At 35.9% G+C, this 19,400-nt stretch overlaps 1 protein-coding gene across 1 annotated transcript; it reads right to left on the reverse strand.

Moving 5' to 3' along the window:
- Positions 1-592: 592 nt before the first annotated feature.
- LOC307134413 (uncharacterized protein) lies at positions 593-17,544 on the reverse strand. Its single transcript, XM_079830133.1, has 15 exons — positions 17,355-17,544; positions 10,416-10,536; positions 8,996-9,094; positions 8,701-8,849; positions 8,546-8,596; positions 8,248-8,314; positions 6,894-6,934; positions 6,473-6,524; positions 4,459-4,499; positions 4,031-4,112; positions 3,300-3,340; positions 2,870-2,921; positions 1,961-2,001; positions 1,533-1,614; positions 593-1,224 (listed from the first exon to the last, which is right to left on the reverse strand). The coding sequence occupies exons 2-15, from the start codon at positions 10,429-10,431 to the stop codon at positions 959-961; spliced, it is 1,080 nt and encodes a 359-aa protein (XP_079686259.1). The 5' UTR covers positions 10,432-10,536; positions 17,355-17,544; the 3' UTR covers positions 593-958.
- Between the last annotated feature and the right edge of the window lie 1,856 nt (positions 17,545-19,400).

Below are 19,400 nucleotides of genomic sequence, written 5' to 3' on the forward strand. Positions count from 1 at the left end.
TTTCTTGTGATTCTCTGAAACATTTTACATGGAGCAAATCAATGTTGTTTTTGCACCTTTTAATATGATCATGGAAACTCACTCCCTGTATACAGTATGTTACGGAGTCAAAATGGGTAGCAACGATGATCATAGTGCTTACAAGAATATGATTGTGTTTCAAATGATTATAAGTACATTTAATAACTTAAAACCCATTAACAGGTTTTTACTGTATTTTTCTTTATATTCTTTAAGAGTTATTACTTTAAATTCATTAAATTACTATTTTTACTGTGCATAAAATGTGGTGTGATTGCACAAACTGAAAACTGAAAGTTTAAAACTGAAAGTTATTTCCTGAACTCGTGTTTTGGAATTTGAGTGACAGAAAGGTAATAAAAAGGAAACAACACAACAGAAGAAGAGAGAACTTACTAGATTAAAATTGTATTTACTCCTAATAAAATGAACATACTCACCTTGCTGTGTCCTCGATTTTCCATTTTGTCTAGTTACCTCTCTCTCTCATGCACAGACAATTTCTGTATGTACACACACACACACACACACACACACACACACACACACACACAAATATAGACAAAAACTTGTGTGTCACTTATAATTTATTTTGAGAATTCCTATTTGAATTTGAATTGAGTCCACTGTACATTTAAATAAAAAGCAATTTATCAAGAAAAACTGACAGAACAATAGATAGACAGATCCCCTTAATTCTGCAAAAGAGTGCATACAGCGACCTTGACCTACTGTATTTGACACAGGCTGATACAGAAATTAAACTTCTGTATTAAGAAATTGAAACACTTTTTTTTTTTTCTTGGACCACATCTCCCTCTCTCAACAGTACTCCCCACAATTTGGTTTAACCTCAAACCTTAGTCTTCTACTCATGTTTTTAATCTTAGCTTGACTAAGGAGTTATACTGTTAGATTGTGACAGTGAGTCATGTGACTACTTTTCCACCAGCTTCTTTAAAGACAAATCAATTGATTGCAGGGTGTTGTTGATGGTGTTAAACTGTTTTGTCAGTAATTCATATAATTGCAGCTGCCTTGTTTCCAGAGTCTCATCAGAAGCAACAGGGTTCTGCCATTCAGCAGGGGAAGCACTGAGCCTGAGCTGCCCTGCTCCGGTTGGGTCATCTGTGGTCTGGACGGCCTCCTCAATGACAGGAGAGACTCCAGGTTCGAAAGCATCAACAGGATGCACAGGTGAATCTTGGTTTGGGGAAGGACAAAGAGTGTGAATTTAAACCATTTAATTACGGTATGATTCACATTAATATATAAATAGGAATATTCATAAGTCACCATTCAAACCAATACTTTTAAAAGTCTAAAGGTAAAGTACCTACTCATTTTGAGTATATTCCAGTCATCCAAAAAAAAGTCTAATAAAGATAATAAAAAAATGAAAAAAAGCCTCATAGTCTAATAAAAAATTTTGGAAAAAAATTTATGGATTCTAAGAATGATAAGGCTTATTATAAGATAAATAAATAGGGGAAATTACAGATCTCACCAACCTCTGTCACTGTCAGTAGATTCTACCGGTTCTGTGAATGTTTTGCTGACAGCTTCAGTCAACATCGCAGTTTTTCTCCTGTTCTGTGATGAAAATAAATTATAGGAATTACCTTATATTTGTTAGGATTTAGTAATTAATCCAGTCTTCATTGTCACATGCTCCTTCAGAAATAATTATAATATGCTGATTTGCTGCTCAAGAAACATTTCTTACTATTAAAAATGTTAAAAACAGTTCTGCTGCTTCATATTTTTGTGGATACATATTTTTCAGAACTATATGATTAATAGAATGAACGTGCAAAAGAAAAGCATTCATTTGAAATAGATATCTTTGTAACAAATAAAATGTAATGCATCATATCAGTAAACACACATTGCTCAATGGGGAATCTTAACCCTGGAATCTTAAACAGCTGAATCTTACCAGTTTGAGTCTTTTAGCGACAGATTCATCTGAAGAACTGTCTGTATGTGATAGAAAACATTCACTTTATTTTAAGGGTTAGTTCACCCACAAATAAAAATTATCCCATGATTTACTCAGCCTCAAGTCATCCTAGGTGTATATGACATTCTTCTTTCAGACGAATACAATCGGTGGTTAATAAAGGCCTTCTGAAGCGAAGCGATGTGTTTGTGTGAGGAAAATATCAATTTTTAAAACTTTATAGACTAAAATAACCAGCTTCGGGCGGTCAGCGGTACGCAAGTCAACTTGCGCTAAAAGAGTAACCCCCGACGCTACATTTTGTTTTGCTCTGTCCTTTTTGCTTCTGCATTAGTCAATATGCATGCGTCAAGGGTTCAAGCATTGCTCTTTTAGCGCAAGTGACTTGCGTACCGCTGACGGCCAGAAGCTAGGTATTTTAGTTTATAAAGTTTTAAATATGGATATTTTTCTCACACAAACGCGCCACTTTGCTTCAGAAGGCCTTTATTACCCCTCAGAGCAGTGTGGATTACTTTCATGATGGATACATGCCCTTTTATGGACTTTAAAAACGAAATAACAATCCACTGCCATTATAAAGCTTGGAAGAGACAGGACATTTTTTAATATAACTCTAAAAAACTATAAAAATTGTATTCGTCTGAAAGAAGAATGTCATATTCATGTAGGATGACTTGAGGGTGAGTAAATCATGGGCTAATTTTCATTTTTGGGTGAACTATCCCTTTAAAGGTTTGATCAAAGTGAATAATAAATCAAATAAAAGAAAAATGAAGCAGAAAAAAGACAAGCAAAAGTGACCTTCACGAAAAAAAAAGATTCTAATAATGATAAGACTTATTATAAGAGAAATAAATAGGGGAAATTGCAGAAATCACTAACCTCTGTCCTTGTCAGTAAATTCTAACGGTGGTGTCATTGCATTTCTCCTGTTCTGTGATGAAAATAAATTATAGGAATTAGGCCTACCTTATATTTGTTAAGATTTAGTCATTAATCCAGTCTTCAATGTCATGCTCCTTCAGAAATAATTATAATATGCTGATTTCCTGCTCAAGAAACATTTCTTACTATAAAATTTTTTTAAAACAGTTGTGCTGCTTCATATTTTTGTGGATGCATATTTTTCAGAACTATATGATTAATAGAATGAATGTGCAAAAGAAAAGCATTTATTTGAAATAGATATTTTTGTAACAGAATAAATGTCTTTATGATCTTTTAATAAAATGTAATGCATCATATCAGTAAACGCACATTGCTCAATGGGGAATTTTAACCCATCTTTCGTTACCAGAGAGATGAATCTTACCAGTTTGTGTCTTTTAGCGACAGATTCATCTGAAGAACTGTCTGTATGTGATAGAAAACATTCACTTTATTTTAAGGGTTGGTTAATGTAGATGACCACATTAAAAACAAAAACAAATTTTTTTTCTTAAAAACAGTAGCTACATTTACATGGACAGTTTTTTGTTTTAATCTGAATTAAGTCATTCCAATTGATAAATCAGAACATAGTGTTCCCAAGAATGCTAAATAAAGTGATCGGTTTGATGTGCATGTTTATATGACGAAAGCAGACTTAATATTTATCTATTTTGGGTTCTGAGTCTGACTAGGAGACGACAAGAACATGAAGCTTTGTGCCATGCTGCTTGTATTTATCAAGCAGTAAAACTGCTTCATCCCACATTAAAAACATCATATCTGTGGTTGAGAGTCCGAAGCAAGGACTACTGGAAAAGGGTTAAACAACCCCTTACAATCCAAATTAATTTAATCGGATTTGGGCAATTCAATCCAATTGGTTTGGTAGAGAGAACTATAGGTGAGCTTGTGTAAAAATATGAGAGCCATAAATCATTCAAATTTGACACAAGCTCGTCTATAATTCTCTCTTGTGGTTATCTGTGACTTTTTTATTCCGACTGTGCTACTAGTCCAATTACAAACGGATTATTGGGGTCCATATAAATGCAGCTACTGACAATCAGAACAAAGCACTTATTAGCTGCCTTAAAGGATTGGAAGCTCACCAACCTCTGTCACTGTCAGTAGATTCTACCGGTTCTGTGAATGTTTTGCTGACAGCTTCAGTCAACGTCGCAGTTTTTCTCCTGTTCTGTGATGAAAATAAATTATAGGAATTACCTTATGTTTGTTAAGATTTAGTCATTAATCCAGTCTTCAGTGTCACATGCTCCTTCAGAAATAATTATAATATGCTGATTTGCTGCTCAAGAAACATTTCTTACTATTAAAAATGTTAAAAACAGTTCTGCTGCTTCATACTTTTGTGGATACATATTTTTCAGAACTATATGATGAATAGAATGAATGTGCAAAAGAAAAGCATTCATTTGAAATAGATATCTTTGTAACAAATAAAATGTAATGCATCATATCAGTAAACACACATTGCTCAATGGGGAATCTTAACCCTGGAATCTTAAACAGCTGAATCTTACCAGTTTGAGTCTTTTAGCGACAGATTCATCTGAAGAACTGTCTGTATGTGATAGAAAACATTCACTTTATTTTAAGGGTTAGTTCACCCACAAATAAAAATTATCCCATGATTTACTCAGCCTCAAGTCATCCTAGGTGTATATGACATTCTTCTTTCAGACGAATACAATCGGTGGTTAATAAAGGCCTTCTGAAGTGAAGCGATGTGTTTGTGTAAGGAAAATATCAATTTTTAAAACTTTATAGACTAAAATAACCAGCTTCGGGCGGTCAGCGGTACGCAAGTCAACTTGCGCTAAAAGAGTAACCCCCGACGCTACATTTTGTTTTGCTCTGTCCTTTTTGCTTCTGCATTAGTCAATATGCATGCGTCAAGGGTTCAAGCATTGCTCTTTTAGCGCAAGTGACTTGCGTACCGCTGACCGCCAGAAGCTAGGTATTTTAGTTTATAAAGTTTTAAATATGGATATTTTTCTCCCACAAACGCGCCACTTCGCTTCAGAAGGCCTTTATTACCCCTCGGAGCCGTGTGGATTACTTTCATGATGGATACATGCCCTTTTATGGACTTTAAAAACGAAACAACAATTCACTGCCATTATAAAGCTTGGAAGAGACAGGACATTTTTAATATAACTCAGATTTTATTCGTCTGAAAGAAGAATGTCATATCCATGTAGGATGACTTGAGGGTGAGTAAATCATGGGCTAATTTTCATTTTTGGGTGAACTATCCCTTTGTCACAATTCACCAGTGTGAGTGCCCATGAGAACCACCTGAGGGCACTCCACTTCAGACTGTCACTCCACCCCAGACTTGTCACTTCACCATAAACTACATTACCCATAATCCTTTGCCCGGACTCATCATCACTCATTGTTTCCACCTGTGTCTCATCACCTCATTACCCCATTACCCCAGCCTATATAAACCATGTTCACACTGTCTTTAACTGCGAAGTCTTGTTTTGTTGTAAACTGCATTTCTGAGTGTTTTCCCTGGTTTCATGTCTCTGGTTTTGGATTTCTTGCCTGTTCCGTGGATTACCCGTTTGCCTGTCTCTCCTGCCTTGTTTGCCTGTTTGGACTGCTTGCCTGTGTATGACCTGTTGCCTGTTTTTGACTACGATTGTGGATTACCCCTTACAAATAAAGGCCTGTTCACACCGGGACGATTTTCGCACGCGTTTATCGCCGACGTTTAACGCCTCGGGACTAAACAATGGGCGCCAATGTGAGTGTTCACACCGACGCGCAAAACGCCAGGCGTAAAAGCGTCATTTTTAAAAAAAACGCCTCGGGTTCGTTTTTTTATTTTGACGCGGCGCGTAAAAAACTGTCCGACCAATGAGATCGGCGCTTTTTTTCACGTGCCTGGAGCTGCTGAAGTGACAGTAAAACACGACTTGGTGGCGCTCAAGCACAAAACGGTCTTGCCGAGCACACATTGATACGACGAAGAAGTAGTAAGTAGACAAAGAAGAAGATGAACTGCTAATGCTGCTTGCCAGTTAGCAAAAAGTGTGTGAATGGTTTTGTCCATATACATAATATGTCTATGGTTTTGGCAAGCACGTAAATACTGTCTCTCTTCTCCTTCTGTGTGACAAGCGAGTGTCAGAGGCTTAAAGTGCCGCAGCACCACCTTGTGTACCGCGAGCGCATCGACTGAATGTGCACGTTCACTCGGCGCAGCGCCAGTGAAAATCGCTTGGGTGTGAACACTCAAGACGCGCCGAAAAACGGCACGAAAAACGCTGGCGATAAGCGCGCGCGATATTCGTCCCGGTGTGTACAGGCCTTAAAGCTGCATTTGGATTCTCAACCTCTGTCTCGGAGCAGTACGTTACACCCTTTAAGGGTTTGATCAAAATGAATAATAAATCAAATAAAAGAAAAATGAAGCAGAAAAAAAGACAAGTAAAAGTGACCTTCAAGAAAAAAAAAAGATTCTAATAATGATAAGACTTATTATAAGAGAAATAAATAGGGGAAATTGCAGAAATCACTAACCTCTGTCATTGTCAGTAAATCCTAACGGTTGTGTCATTGAATTTCTCCTGTTCTGTGATGAAAATAAATTATAGGAATTACCTTATATTTGTTAATATTTAGTAATTAATCCAGTCTTCAATGTCACATGCTCCTTCAGAAATAATTATAATATGCTGATTTGCTGCTCAAGAAACATTTCTTACTATTAAAAATGTTAAAAACAGTTCTGCTGCTTCATGTTTTTGTGGATGCATATTTTTCAGAGCTATATGATTAATAGAATGAATGTGCAAAAGAAAAGCATTTATTTGAAATAGATATTTTTGTAACAGAATAAATGTCTTTATGATCTTTTAATAAAATGTAATGCATCAGTAAATGCACATTGCTCAATGGGGAATTTTAACCCATCTTTTGTTACCAGAGAGATGAATCTTACCAGTTTGAGTCTTTTAGCGACAGATTCATCTGAAGAACTGTCTGTATGTGATAGAAAACATTCACTTTATTTTAAGGGTTGGTTAAAGTAGATGACCACATTAAAAGCAAACTTTTTTTTTTCTTCTTAAAAACAGTAGCTACATTTACATGGACAGTTTTTGGTTTTAATCTGAATTAAGTCATTCCAATTGATAAATCAGAACATAGTGTTCCCAAGAATGCTAAATAAAGTGATCGGTTTGATGTGCATGTTTATATGACGAAAGCAGACTTAATATTTATCTATTTTGGGTTCTGACTAGGAGACCACAAGAACATGAAGCTTTGTGCCATGCTGCTTATATTTATCAAGCAGTAAAACTGCTTCATCCCACACTAAAAACATTATATCTGTGGTTGAGAGTCCGAAGCAAGGACTACTGGAAAATATTTAAACAACCCCTTACAATCCAAACGAATTCAATCGGATTTGGGCAATTCAATCCAGTTGGTTTGGTAGAGAGAAGTATAGGTGAAAAGCTCGTCTATTGTCACAAACTCGGCCCCTGTGACTCCCTCCGATCGCCACCAGAGGGCTCCCTCACCTGAATACTGATCTTGCTGGACTACACGTCCCATCAGCCTTCACTCGAGCTCATCACACACACACACACACACACACACACACACACACACACACACACACACACACACACACACACACACACACACACACACACACACACACACACACACACACACACACACACACACACACACACACACACACACACACACACACAAACAAGTTTCCAATTACCTGGACTATTTAGGCCAGTGCTCACAAACGCTCATCGCGAAGTCTTGTTTTGCCACGGCTGACATTTCTGAGCGTTCTCCCTGTTTACTGTTACTATCGTGTTTTGGATCTTGGACTGTTTATGACCATTGTGACTGTTTTCTGCCTGCCCTGAACTCTTGCCTGTTTCTTGGATTACTCTGCCTTGCCTGCTGCCTGTCCTGACCCATTGCCTGTTCCTGTTCACGATCTGCCTTGCCCTTGATATTGTCGTTGCTGGTGTTTTACCCCTGCCTGTATTATTACGGTAACTTCTTAATAAAGCTGCAGATGGATCCCACCGAGTCTCCCGCCTCGTCACAGTCTATACTTCTCTCTTGTTCTTGTTCTTGTTCTTGTTCTCTCTTCTCTCTGGTTACCTGTGACTTTTTTATTCCGACTGTGCTACTAGTCCAATTACAAACGGATTATTGGGGTCCATGTAAACGCAGCTACTGACAATCAGAACAAAGCACTTATTAGCTGCCTTAAAGGATTGGATGAATCTGAAAGGCAAATGTTCATGCAAACTTACCCAGCTGACTGGTGTCCTGTCCACGCGCAGGTTTTTCATTATTATTTCTGCCATCTGTTTGCGCCGCCTATAAAATAAAATGTAGGACTATATTCTGTAATTCTGCATAATGATTACTTAATAGATCATTAACATCAAAATTCATCTTTAAAAAGTAAAGTAAAAAAAACTAAACAAAGATGGGTAAAACTGAACAAATTACAATCAATATTTTCAAGCTCAAGTTAAACTTCAACATGAATATGGTTTATGTTTAATGGCTTATTACTTTTGTTTTGTCACTGTACATAAGACATACCGGTCTAAATAATGACTCCTTCAGGTGTCCAAACTCTGGAAGAACCCCGCTCTAAGAAAAGCAGGAGAGTTCATTTAAATCAGATGAGGATCAGTCAAATGAGATTTAAATATGTTTATAAAATGTAAAATAAATTATATACTATACATGCATACCTGTATGAGTTTCAGTAGTTGCACTTGTTGAAAGCCGTTTGGATTGTAATAGATGCTGGTCTTCCACTTCTTGTTAAGCCCCTTTCCTCCAATAGTCTCAAACTGATTGGGACTAAACCACTTCTCTTCACATAATATACACTTCTCTCCTTAAATCAGACAAACATGATACAGAACATATGAATGGGTGCACATATTTAAAACAGTAGGCCTATATGTCTTTCAAAAGTAAATATGCCGTTCAATTTGTTTCTGACAATGTGAACAATAAACGTTTTATCTTCACAAAACTTACCAATGTAGTACTTTTCTCTGTGTAAATCACCTTTCATATTTCCACAACATACTGACAGATTTGTCTGTTTTTTGGCTTCCTGAAAGATTTCCGTCAGGTCTAGCCATTGAAAAAAGAAAGAATTCTGGATTTGACAAGCGACCAGACTTAAATAGATTTTTCGTATTTTTCAATAAGCATTGCTTTTTACCTTCAACAGCTTTATTCAAATAAAAATGCCAAAGCTGTAATTTAACTTTTTAATAAAAAAATTAAAAAAACATGTTTGATGGAATAACATTCACAGACAGCTTTTATGCACACCTGGGGCCCGTTCTTCGTACCTCGCTTAATACATCTAAGATGATTTGACAGATCCCAGATCTTTTAATCATGATAACTGATCTCTGGCTAATTTGGTTCTTCAAACGAATTTGCGGATTGGATTAAAATATCTGGATTAAATGATCTAAGATTACTGAGCGTTCTTTTTTTCCCTAAAGAGGGCAGATGCATCGATACTCGAAACCACGATCAGCAATGCAGCGATTGGCTGGCGTCAAGACAGCAACGTAATGACATCATATAATTAAAAAGCCACCTGGCAAAAAACTTGACAAATTACACAAAAAACCCCCACGAATTTCTGAACCTTTATAAGGAAACAGCCAAACAACCAAACCAACACAAAAGTTATAATAGATAAATGATAAATGTTTTTTTTTAACATGATTACCAATTATTTATATTCACGATTTTATACAGTATTTGTACACCCTTTACATTTTTATTTCAATGTTGTAATTTAATTTTTAATTCAATTTCATGCAGATTTGTAACGTGACAGTATTCAAGTTTCTTATGGGTCAAGATCAAATTATCCTCTCTTGCGCTGCATCAAGCCACTCCCATAATATCCGTGATCACTTAATGCACGGCTCAGATTAACTGTACAACATGTGATGTGTGTAAACCAATAAAAATTAAATTGTATAAAGTAATTATTCCATCACAAATAAATCGCTCAATCAAGTGGCTGTCTATAGTATTATACACAACATTATACATTCTCATATACATATACAATATAACATTTTTATATTATTATTTAAAATGATTATTATTGCCCCTGGTTCAGTAATGCACTCTTGTAATAAAGTAGCAGTGGCTGGGACAGATTTTCAGTATCACCTCAAGATGCAATCTAATCCTGTTTACATGAAATAAGCCTGCTCCCGAGCAGGTTTAAGCTTACGGACCTGTTGCTATGACAGCAAGTCCAGGATGAGCTTCGAAGAACCAAACAATCCAAGATCATGCCAAATCGTCAACAATCAAATCCAGCTAACTGAGTTAGCGAGGTACGAAGAACGGGCCCCTGGACTCACTTACTGTTTTGTTTATTGTTTTAGTTTTTTGGGATATGTTGCTTTCTACTTACCAGTTTGTTCCTCCATCTTTCTTTACCCCCCTTGTTTTCCTTTCTTTTTTTCACATCACTCATCCAGTCAGAATTTGATGTGCTGTCTGTATCATGCTATGAATGATAGATGATGATACCTCTGTTAAGAAAGAATCAAATATGTCTTTCATCAAAAACATTCACTAAGTAAACATATCTCTCGGCATAATTAATGAAAGGAAAAGACTTACCTGTAAAATATGGAATTCCAAAGATGACATAATAATAAATAAATAAATATACACAGAAATGCAAAAAAAAAAGATTGTATTTCCCCCATTTATTTCTACATTTATTTATTTCCACGTTTATTTATCTCTACATTTATTTATTTTCACATTTATTTATTTCTTGTTTAGACATAGCAATTGAGCTAAGAGTGGCAGTGCTGAAGCTTTGAGGCCACAGTGACACCTTGTGGTGTCATTTTAGAAATCCCAACCGGACAATGTTTTACGGCAATATCCAGGATAAAGAGTATGTATGTTCACCCAATATACAGATACAGTAAGGGTGATATTAATATGAGTTGATATTAAATGAGTGAAATAAGATTTTTGGCCATATTGCCCATCTGTAATTTATTCATTCCTTGTGTGACTTGCAAAGGCTTGCGTTTCATTTGGTCAAACCACAAGGTGTCACTGTGGCCTCAAAGCTTCAGCACTGCCACTCTGAGCTTGATTGTCATGTCTGAGGTAAAACACGCCCCCCTCATTACCATAAGGACAAAGAAATGTGGAAATAAATACATGCAGAAATAAATAAATGTGGAAATAAATAAGACATAAATACAAATATACATACACTGTAAAAAGTGAACATGGGTGTAAGTTGGATTACTGGAACTATTTGAGTCTATTTACTTGGTATTTCTGCTTTCCTAATTGATTATTGTACACTCTTTCAACTTGAACGCATAGAAATTCAGAGATACTCAAATATCTAATTTTCACCCAAAATATAATTTTCCTTTAAGGACCCCTGCATCAGACATTTTAATTCATAAAATGAATTAATGTTAATAAATATTTCTAAAGCAATTTGAGTTTTGTGTGATTGACCTAGTGAAATTAAGTTGATAAAATGTAATAATTTAAGTTGAGAAAACTTTTTTTTTTAGGTGTTACCAATTTGAAGTATTTATTTTATTTGATCCAACTTTAGGAAAAAATACTACATTTAAGTTGGAATGCAGTGACATTAATTTAGACTCATTTAAATAATATGATTGAATGAACTCAAATAATATAAGTGTGATTGACCTAGTGAAATTAAGTTGATAAAACGTAATAATTTAAGTTGATCCAACTGTTCACTTTTTACAGTGTATTAGGGAAATATTTATGCATATATTTATTTATTATTATTATTTTTTGTTTTGTTTTTTGTTTTTTTACATTTCTTCATATATTTAATTATTTATTATAATGTCAGCTTTGGAATTCCATGAAAACACAGAAATTAACCTGCACAGAGAAACTAAATGAAACACTGCCATCGGACTGGATTCTCTATTCTGGTGTTTCAAGTGTGACGTCAACCACAACAATGCAGACTACACAGAAACACAACTGAAACTTGCTTCTTGGACTGTTTGTCTTGGCAAAAAAGGATGAAAAAAAGCCCAGGCCAGCCGTGGCCGAAAACCGTTGGCCGGTGGCACAAATTTTAATGTCCCAACGGCGGTCCGCCGGAAGCTGGTTATTTTAGTTTATAAAGTTTTAAATAGGGATACTTTTCTTACACAAATGCATCAATTCACTTCAGAAGGCCCCGGAGCCGTGTGGATTACGTTTATGATGGATACATGCACTTTTCACTGCCATTATAAAGCTTGGAAGAGCCAGCACATTTTTTAATATAACTCCGACTGTATTTGTCTGAAAGAAGAAGGTCATATACACCTAGGATGACTTGAGGGTGAGTAAATAATGGGATCATTTTCATTTTTGGGTGAACTATACCTTTAAGGTGGCTGGCATTGTGATCTGTTGGTGTCTCCATGTTGTCCTGACTGATATTGCAGCTTGGCTTGTATATGGGACATTCTACCAGAAACGTACATTTCCACTTATAAAAAAATCTTGGGGGAAAAATATCTTCTTAAATTTTATATATATATATATATATATATATATATATATATATATATATATATATATATATATATATATATATATATATATATATTTAAAATCATTAGAAAACCATTCTAACATATACAAATTTTTCTGTATATATATATATATATATATATATATATATATATATATATATATATATATATATATATATATATATATATATATATATATATATATATATATATATATATATATATATATATAAAAAAATCATTGGAAAACCATTCTAACATATACAAATTTGTCTGTATATATATATATATATATAATTTTCTTATTGGTCACATGTCCCTGATTGTATCTAACATGGTTTTGAATATAAAAACTTTTAATTTAACATTTAATTGATTTAACAATTGTATTCAATAGGCATTTGCATGTAATTTCCTATATAATAATATAGATATTACCATGGTATCACCCTGTTATTACCAAGCTGCTGTAATATGAAGTGGTACTGTGATGGTAGCCCTTTCTAACCTTGAAGGCCCTGGCCCTGGAACTTCTGCCTTTTTCTGAAAGGTCCCATGGCATGACATTTTCAATTTATGAGGTTTTTCAACATTAATATGAGTTCCCCTAGCCTGAATATTGTCCCCAAGTGGCTAGAAATTTTGATCAGTGTAAACCGAGTTCTGGGTGTCTTTCTCTGCCTTTGAGAAAATGACAGCCCAGACGAGCTGATCTTGAATTTTCCTGTTATGACGTCACAACAGGAACGGTTACCTCCCTTTCCTCCGCCCAGAGAATTTGGCACGCCCATGTGAGTGCCATATTTGTTTGTCCTCGAGAGATCATGGCTTGTGAACAAGTGAATGCTGGCAGTTTCTCAGTGTTTGGATGTACAAATTAAAACAGAAGTCTTTTTTCAGTTCCTTCTGATCTGTGGTCAGTGATTTCTGATGTGTAGCTAATAGGGATGCCACAATTCTCAATATAACATTGAACCGTTCGGTACGGCATTCACGGTTCAATACGCGCTTGTGAATTGCGGTTTTCTCGGTTTTGCATTTAATAAATTATTTTTCTACAAATTCTATAATTTGCCTCCTCCATCCCAATATAGCCTACTGAACAACGCGAAATACATTCAAATCACACGTTAGTGGTGGAGTTATACTCACGGAATACAATAGTTATTCACAATCACGAAAGTTCATTATTTGCATGCGCTTTAAAGCCTTGCCGGCTCATTCGCGTGCGCGGTTTTAATATGGGCTTTTCGGAGCTTGCGCACTAAACGCCTGTCAAACACGTGATTACAGGACTAAATAGACATTTTACTGCGCTAATACTGTCAAATACACACAAGGTTAACATAAACACAGTCGGTTATGTCTAAAGTGAAAGTAAAATCGGCGTGTCAGTATATTAGATGCGCAGGTCTTAAATTGACAACAGTGCAGTAGTGAACAAGCGATCCTTAAAGGGACAGTTCACCTCTAAAATTATGTCATTATTTACTCACTCTGATATTGTTTCAAACCTGTATTCATTTCTCGATGACAGAATTTTCATTTTTGAACGAACTATCCCTTTAATGTTAATACAACAACAAAAGACAAAGAGAAAATCCCTCACTGCTCTTGACTGAAAAACTAATACAGCTAAGAATCAATATATATTTTATAGTGAAGTCTATGTATTGTTTTATTTTTACATTTATTCATTCAATTTCATACTTTAATGCTGCTGTACAGCTCTGAGCTGCCAGTGTAAATCTTTATATTTATATATATATTTATTTTATATTATACAATACACTAGGAATACAAGGGTTTTTTTTAAGTAAAGTTTTAAGTTTGAGGTAGGTTTTTCAATTCTTTTAAGTAAAATAAAGAATAGTCTTTTTTTCTCCTTAACCTCTTGCTGTTCCTGTCACCTAAGAATAGAATAACCAAAAATGTATGTGACAAGCCATCAGAACCGAACCGAAAACCTTGGTTAAAAACCGAGGTATGTATTGAACCGTGGACTAACTGTATTGTTGCATCCCTAGTAGCTAATTATTCAAGTTCACACAGAACTTTATTATTCGTGCACACGCTGCGGCTTCTCTCTCTCCCGACAGAACAGTGTTTTCGTGTTTTCTATCTTGTGATTCAGTGTTTTTGTACGTCCTCGTCGCGTCTATCTGTTCTAAAATGTGCATACAGTCGTGAATTTCTGCTCAACATCGGCAGAGCCACATCTTTAGAGATAAACCTCACACACGCCGAGGCTCGGGCTGCATTGGCCGGTCGGCCTTCAACATCACCGACCCCCAGTACTGCATCTGGCCCACAGCGGAGGCACCAAATGCGGCACAAGATTAAGCAGACGGGGGGTAAGTGCGAGCGTATGCGTGCTAGGCTAGCCAGCTATCCCCACAATAAACTGGATTACATTCGATTACTGTCTTTGTTTGCGCTGTGTACTCAATGCTGACGCTTTTCATATGATAGGAAAATATCTAAAAATAATGCTATAATCAACACTTACTCGTTCATCTCGACAGCTGTGATGGTACATTACATGTGTTACAAAGTTGAATAAGGAGGAAGACGGACTCGGCGTGACTGGAACTCGTGTTTATTCAGAACTCTCAGATACAAACACAATAAACTCGCGCTGACAGCCTCTCACAACTCAGTAGTTACAATATAACTTTGTTAGCAATCGCTCCGTCTCTGGTCCGTGATGTCCGGTTCGCGAACTAATCGTTCTTTTGAACCGGTTCTTTTTAGTGAACCGGTCGAACCAGTTCATCAAATCGGACTGAATCGTTCTAAACGGTTTGTGTCTCGAGTCAGCGCTGATCCATTATTTACTAAAGTTACTAACTTTCTGACATGAGTGACAGCCCCTCCGACTAGAAATAAACTAATAACCTGAAGTATATGCTAGTAACTACAACAGTTCACCCTGAACTGAGACATGCTGAGAGAACTGATGAGAAGTGAACTCAGGTCCATCCGTCTCTCTGGCAGCAGCTCGTGCCCTATGCTCGTACCTCGTAGACCTTGTTAAACCAAATGCAAAGATGTCAGCCAATCACAACAGTGGGCGTTTTTACTGAAGTCTCACAGCAGACACGCCTCTTGAAACAGGGCATTCAGCCAGAGGGCAAACATCAGTATAGAAAAAAATGCCTTTTATTTTAATTATTACTTTTAAAAATTATGACATTTTATGAGGTAAAAATAATACTAACAATATAGTACACCTCAGAATACATTATAAAATAAATAAAAAAATCCATGCCATGGGACCTTTAAGCCTAGATGTTTTCTGTTGCTCTCTCCATAATTTGCACCTGTCTTTGATCTTGCTCATTCAACTCATGAATACTTTTCCTTTTTCTGCCTCCATCTATCCCTTTTTGTTCCCACAAGAGTGAAAGAGGTCTTGCACATTGAATATTTTCGTTGATATATTTTTGAACTATATAGTTATACACCATAATGTGCCAAAATAAGTGCAAGGCGGTTTCTTCATATTTGTCACAAAAAATACAATTCACATTTATGCCTTTTTTAATTTTTTTGTAAATAATGACTTGCTGGATAAAATATAAGCTTATAAGAAACTTTAATCTTATTTCTAAGATGATATTTCTGTGGTAATAACCATACTTTCCTCCAGCTAATCAATTTTCCATTTAGTAAAGAGATCCTATGAGACAAACATAAGGTACAGTAACAATTTCTCTCTGGAAAAGAGTACGAATAGCTATATTATTATTCTTGGAATTTAACGAAAAACAAATTTTAACCAACATATGATTTTTTTACATCAAAAGACACTAATTCATGGGAATGGTTTTAACCTCTAAAAAGCTAAGTGTACCTGAAGGAACTGAACCAAAAACAATTGAAAACTCTCTTGGAGTAATTGGTATTTTATAAAAAGAAAGGAATTCATCATAAGAGAAAAGCATTCCTTATTTGTTGTATAACTGACTACAATGCAATTTTATTGTCAAACCAGTTCTTAAAAGAAGAGATTTATGTTTGTATAGAATATTTCTATTATTCCAAATAAAATAATGATGAGGAGAAAAATTATGCTTATATATTAATGACCAAGATAGGTAGCCTACCGAGTTTCAGCATTTTCCTGCTAATGCTTCACATCTTATTGCCTGTATTCACTGTTGTCTTGACAGCTTATTAAAACTTCAGTTTTTTAGCTCGTTTGCTGTACACCCTGCCACATATCAGCTATTAGACATTGGCCCCCGGTGTGGGCGTGGCCTAAGGCGCTCTGTCAGACAGGTCGACGCGCCTTTGAAGTTGATATAAAGATGAATTTAAACCCGGAAGTTGAATATAGCGCAAAAAGGTTTAAAACTTACTCGTTTTCTCTTATAATCAAAACGAATGGATTGTAACATTGACTTGTATGATGCTCAACACTCATAACACTGTTAAAATAAAATAAAAAATCACGCCCTGCAAATAATAATAATAATATATTGTCATTGTACAACGCGATTACATAAGAGCATCAACCAACGGTGCAATTTCATGAAGTGCAAAAGATCAGCAATAGCATGGGCAAACCACGTATGGCAGACTTATTCCCTGCTCTTGATCGATTAGCTTTTGTAAAATATAGTCAAATATGCATGGTGTTTTACATTTGATTACTTTATTTAATTTCTGTACCTGAAAACAAATGTTAGACTGTTGAAACTATTCAAATTGCTAGATTGATATGATTGTGGTAATGTTAATTGTGGAAGTTATGCTATAGCCTATTTTGTTCAGATCTCATTGCTTTAGCCTACCTTACAGCTTCGGGTTCCTTCAGAAGATGAGTTTAGATCTTCCTGTCTCGCACTCGTGCAACCACTCACAGTTGCCAATCAAAGGAAAATAGATGAAAGAACAGAAGAAGAAAAAAACTAGAGAGAAATTGTTTCCGGTAGTCAGAAGAGAAAAAAAAAACCCAGCCAAATTTACAGTCACTCCCTCAGCAGTTGTAGGCTGCTCTCTGTTGAACAATAGATGTAGGCTATCCTCGCAGAAAAAAATTCTTCTTTCATAACTGGATTGATAAAGATGTTTGGTCTATTGTACTATTGAAGGGGACTTGCAGGATTTTACTGGAAAGTTTACAGTACTTGCAGGATTTTACTGGAAAGTTTACAGTACTTTGTACACAGAGATTTTATTTGTCTAGTTATAAATCTTCTGGGTATTGTTCAGTTGTTCACTTTAAAGTTATTTTTACATTATCTTATTTATTTTTTTTATTGGGCAAGTTGAACCATATAATGTAAATGTGGCCTCACTGATCAAATGATCTGGTCAGAGAACGGGAGATCCTCGGAGCTTGAGCATCTTCCCCGCAGTTTAAAATTATATAAAACTCTATTTGCATGCAATATTTGGACCCAGTTCTTGGATACAAAACTCATTAAATTACTTTACAACTTTAGGTTTCTTCACAAAATGATTTTAGATCTTCATGTATTGTCTTGCAACCACACTCACAGAAGTAAATCAAAGAGAAAAGTCAGAAAATGTAAAAAATTACAGTCACTCCCTCTGCACTGTATTACAAACCCAGTGGTGGTAGCAGTGTTGACTTTTTTAAAAAGTGTAATATAACAAAGTATATTGCTATACATTTTATTTTATTTAACCTTTATTTAACCAGAAAAGACTCTCTGAGATTAAGAATCTCTTTCGCAGGAGTGTCCTGGCCAAAATGGGCAGCAATACATCAGTTTCATCATAAAATATTACAAAACAAACAGACTAAAAAACACTCAAAAACAGTTACATATGGTTGAGTCAGTGTCCATTTGTCGAATAACTGTTTTAAAATTATCCAAAGACAGCAAATTTTGTAATTTCAATTTCGATTGCAAAAGATTCCAGTCAGTAAGAGCTGCATACATAAAAGCCTTTTTGCCTAATTCAGATTGAACAAAAGTTCTGCCAGAAAGACTCGGGAGAATAAATACTGTGACAATTATCCATTTATTAACAACCCAGCAAGCAATAAAGTATATTGGCATAGGCCCCGTCCGTAGCTCGCAATCTGAGGGTCCGGACTCTGCATATCCTGCCTGAAGACGAAGGCAGAGGCGCAGCCGACCCCCACGTGAGGTATGGAAGGGACCATCCTGGTGGTGGTGGGGTGGATGTAGGGAAGGATTTGACTTGGAGGTGGTGGGGAGGATGGCGGTGAATGGGAGCGTCAGCATCTGCGAACTCAGACATGAGTAAGTACCGATCTTTTATACCCAGGTATTTAGCATGTGATTGGATAGATAAAATTAAAGTGACATGACAATTAAGTCTTCCTGGCAGAACTTACGCTAAAGCTTCCATTTCTGCCAGAAAGACTCGGGAGAATAAATACTGTGACAATTATCCATTTATTAACAACCCAGCAAGCAATAAAGTATATTGGCATAGGCCCCGTCCGTAGCTCGCAATCTGAGGGTCCGGACTCTGCATATCCTGCCTGAAGACGAAGGCAGAGGCGCAGCCGACCCCCAAGAATAAGTGGAAGAATACTTCCACCTGGACGGAGCCTATCCTACCCCCAAAAATGGTGAAAAATAAAAATAGACCCACCGGTCTTGTATCCTGGGATTCCTACAAAGAAGAAGAATAAGAGTTAACATGTTAAGCGTGAACATGGAACGCCAACTGCTGATGGCTAAAGGCCGCTTCATAATTAAACAGAACTTGAATTTATAGTTGTAGATGAGTACTACACGTGAGCAATTCATATCTGCTGCTGCATAAATGTACATTTGGCCATTTTTGTTTTATATAATATATATTTATATATAAAACATGTATAACCACAGAGA

The sequence above is a fragment of the Gobio gobio genome (assembly GCF_949357685.1).
Source record: "Gobio gobio genome assembly, chromosome: 1".
Classification (NCBI taxonomy): domain Eukaryota; kingdom Metazoa; phylum Chordata; class Actinopteri; order Cypriniformes; family Gobionidae; genus Gobio; species Gobio gobio.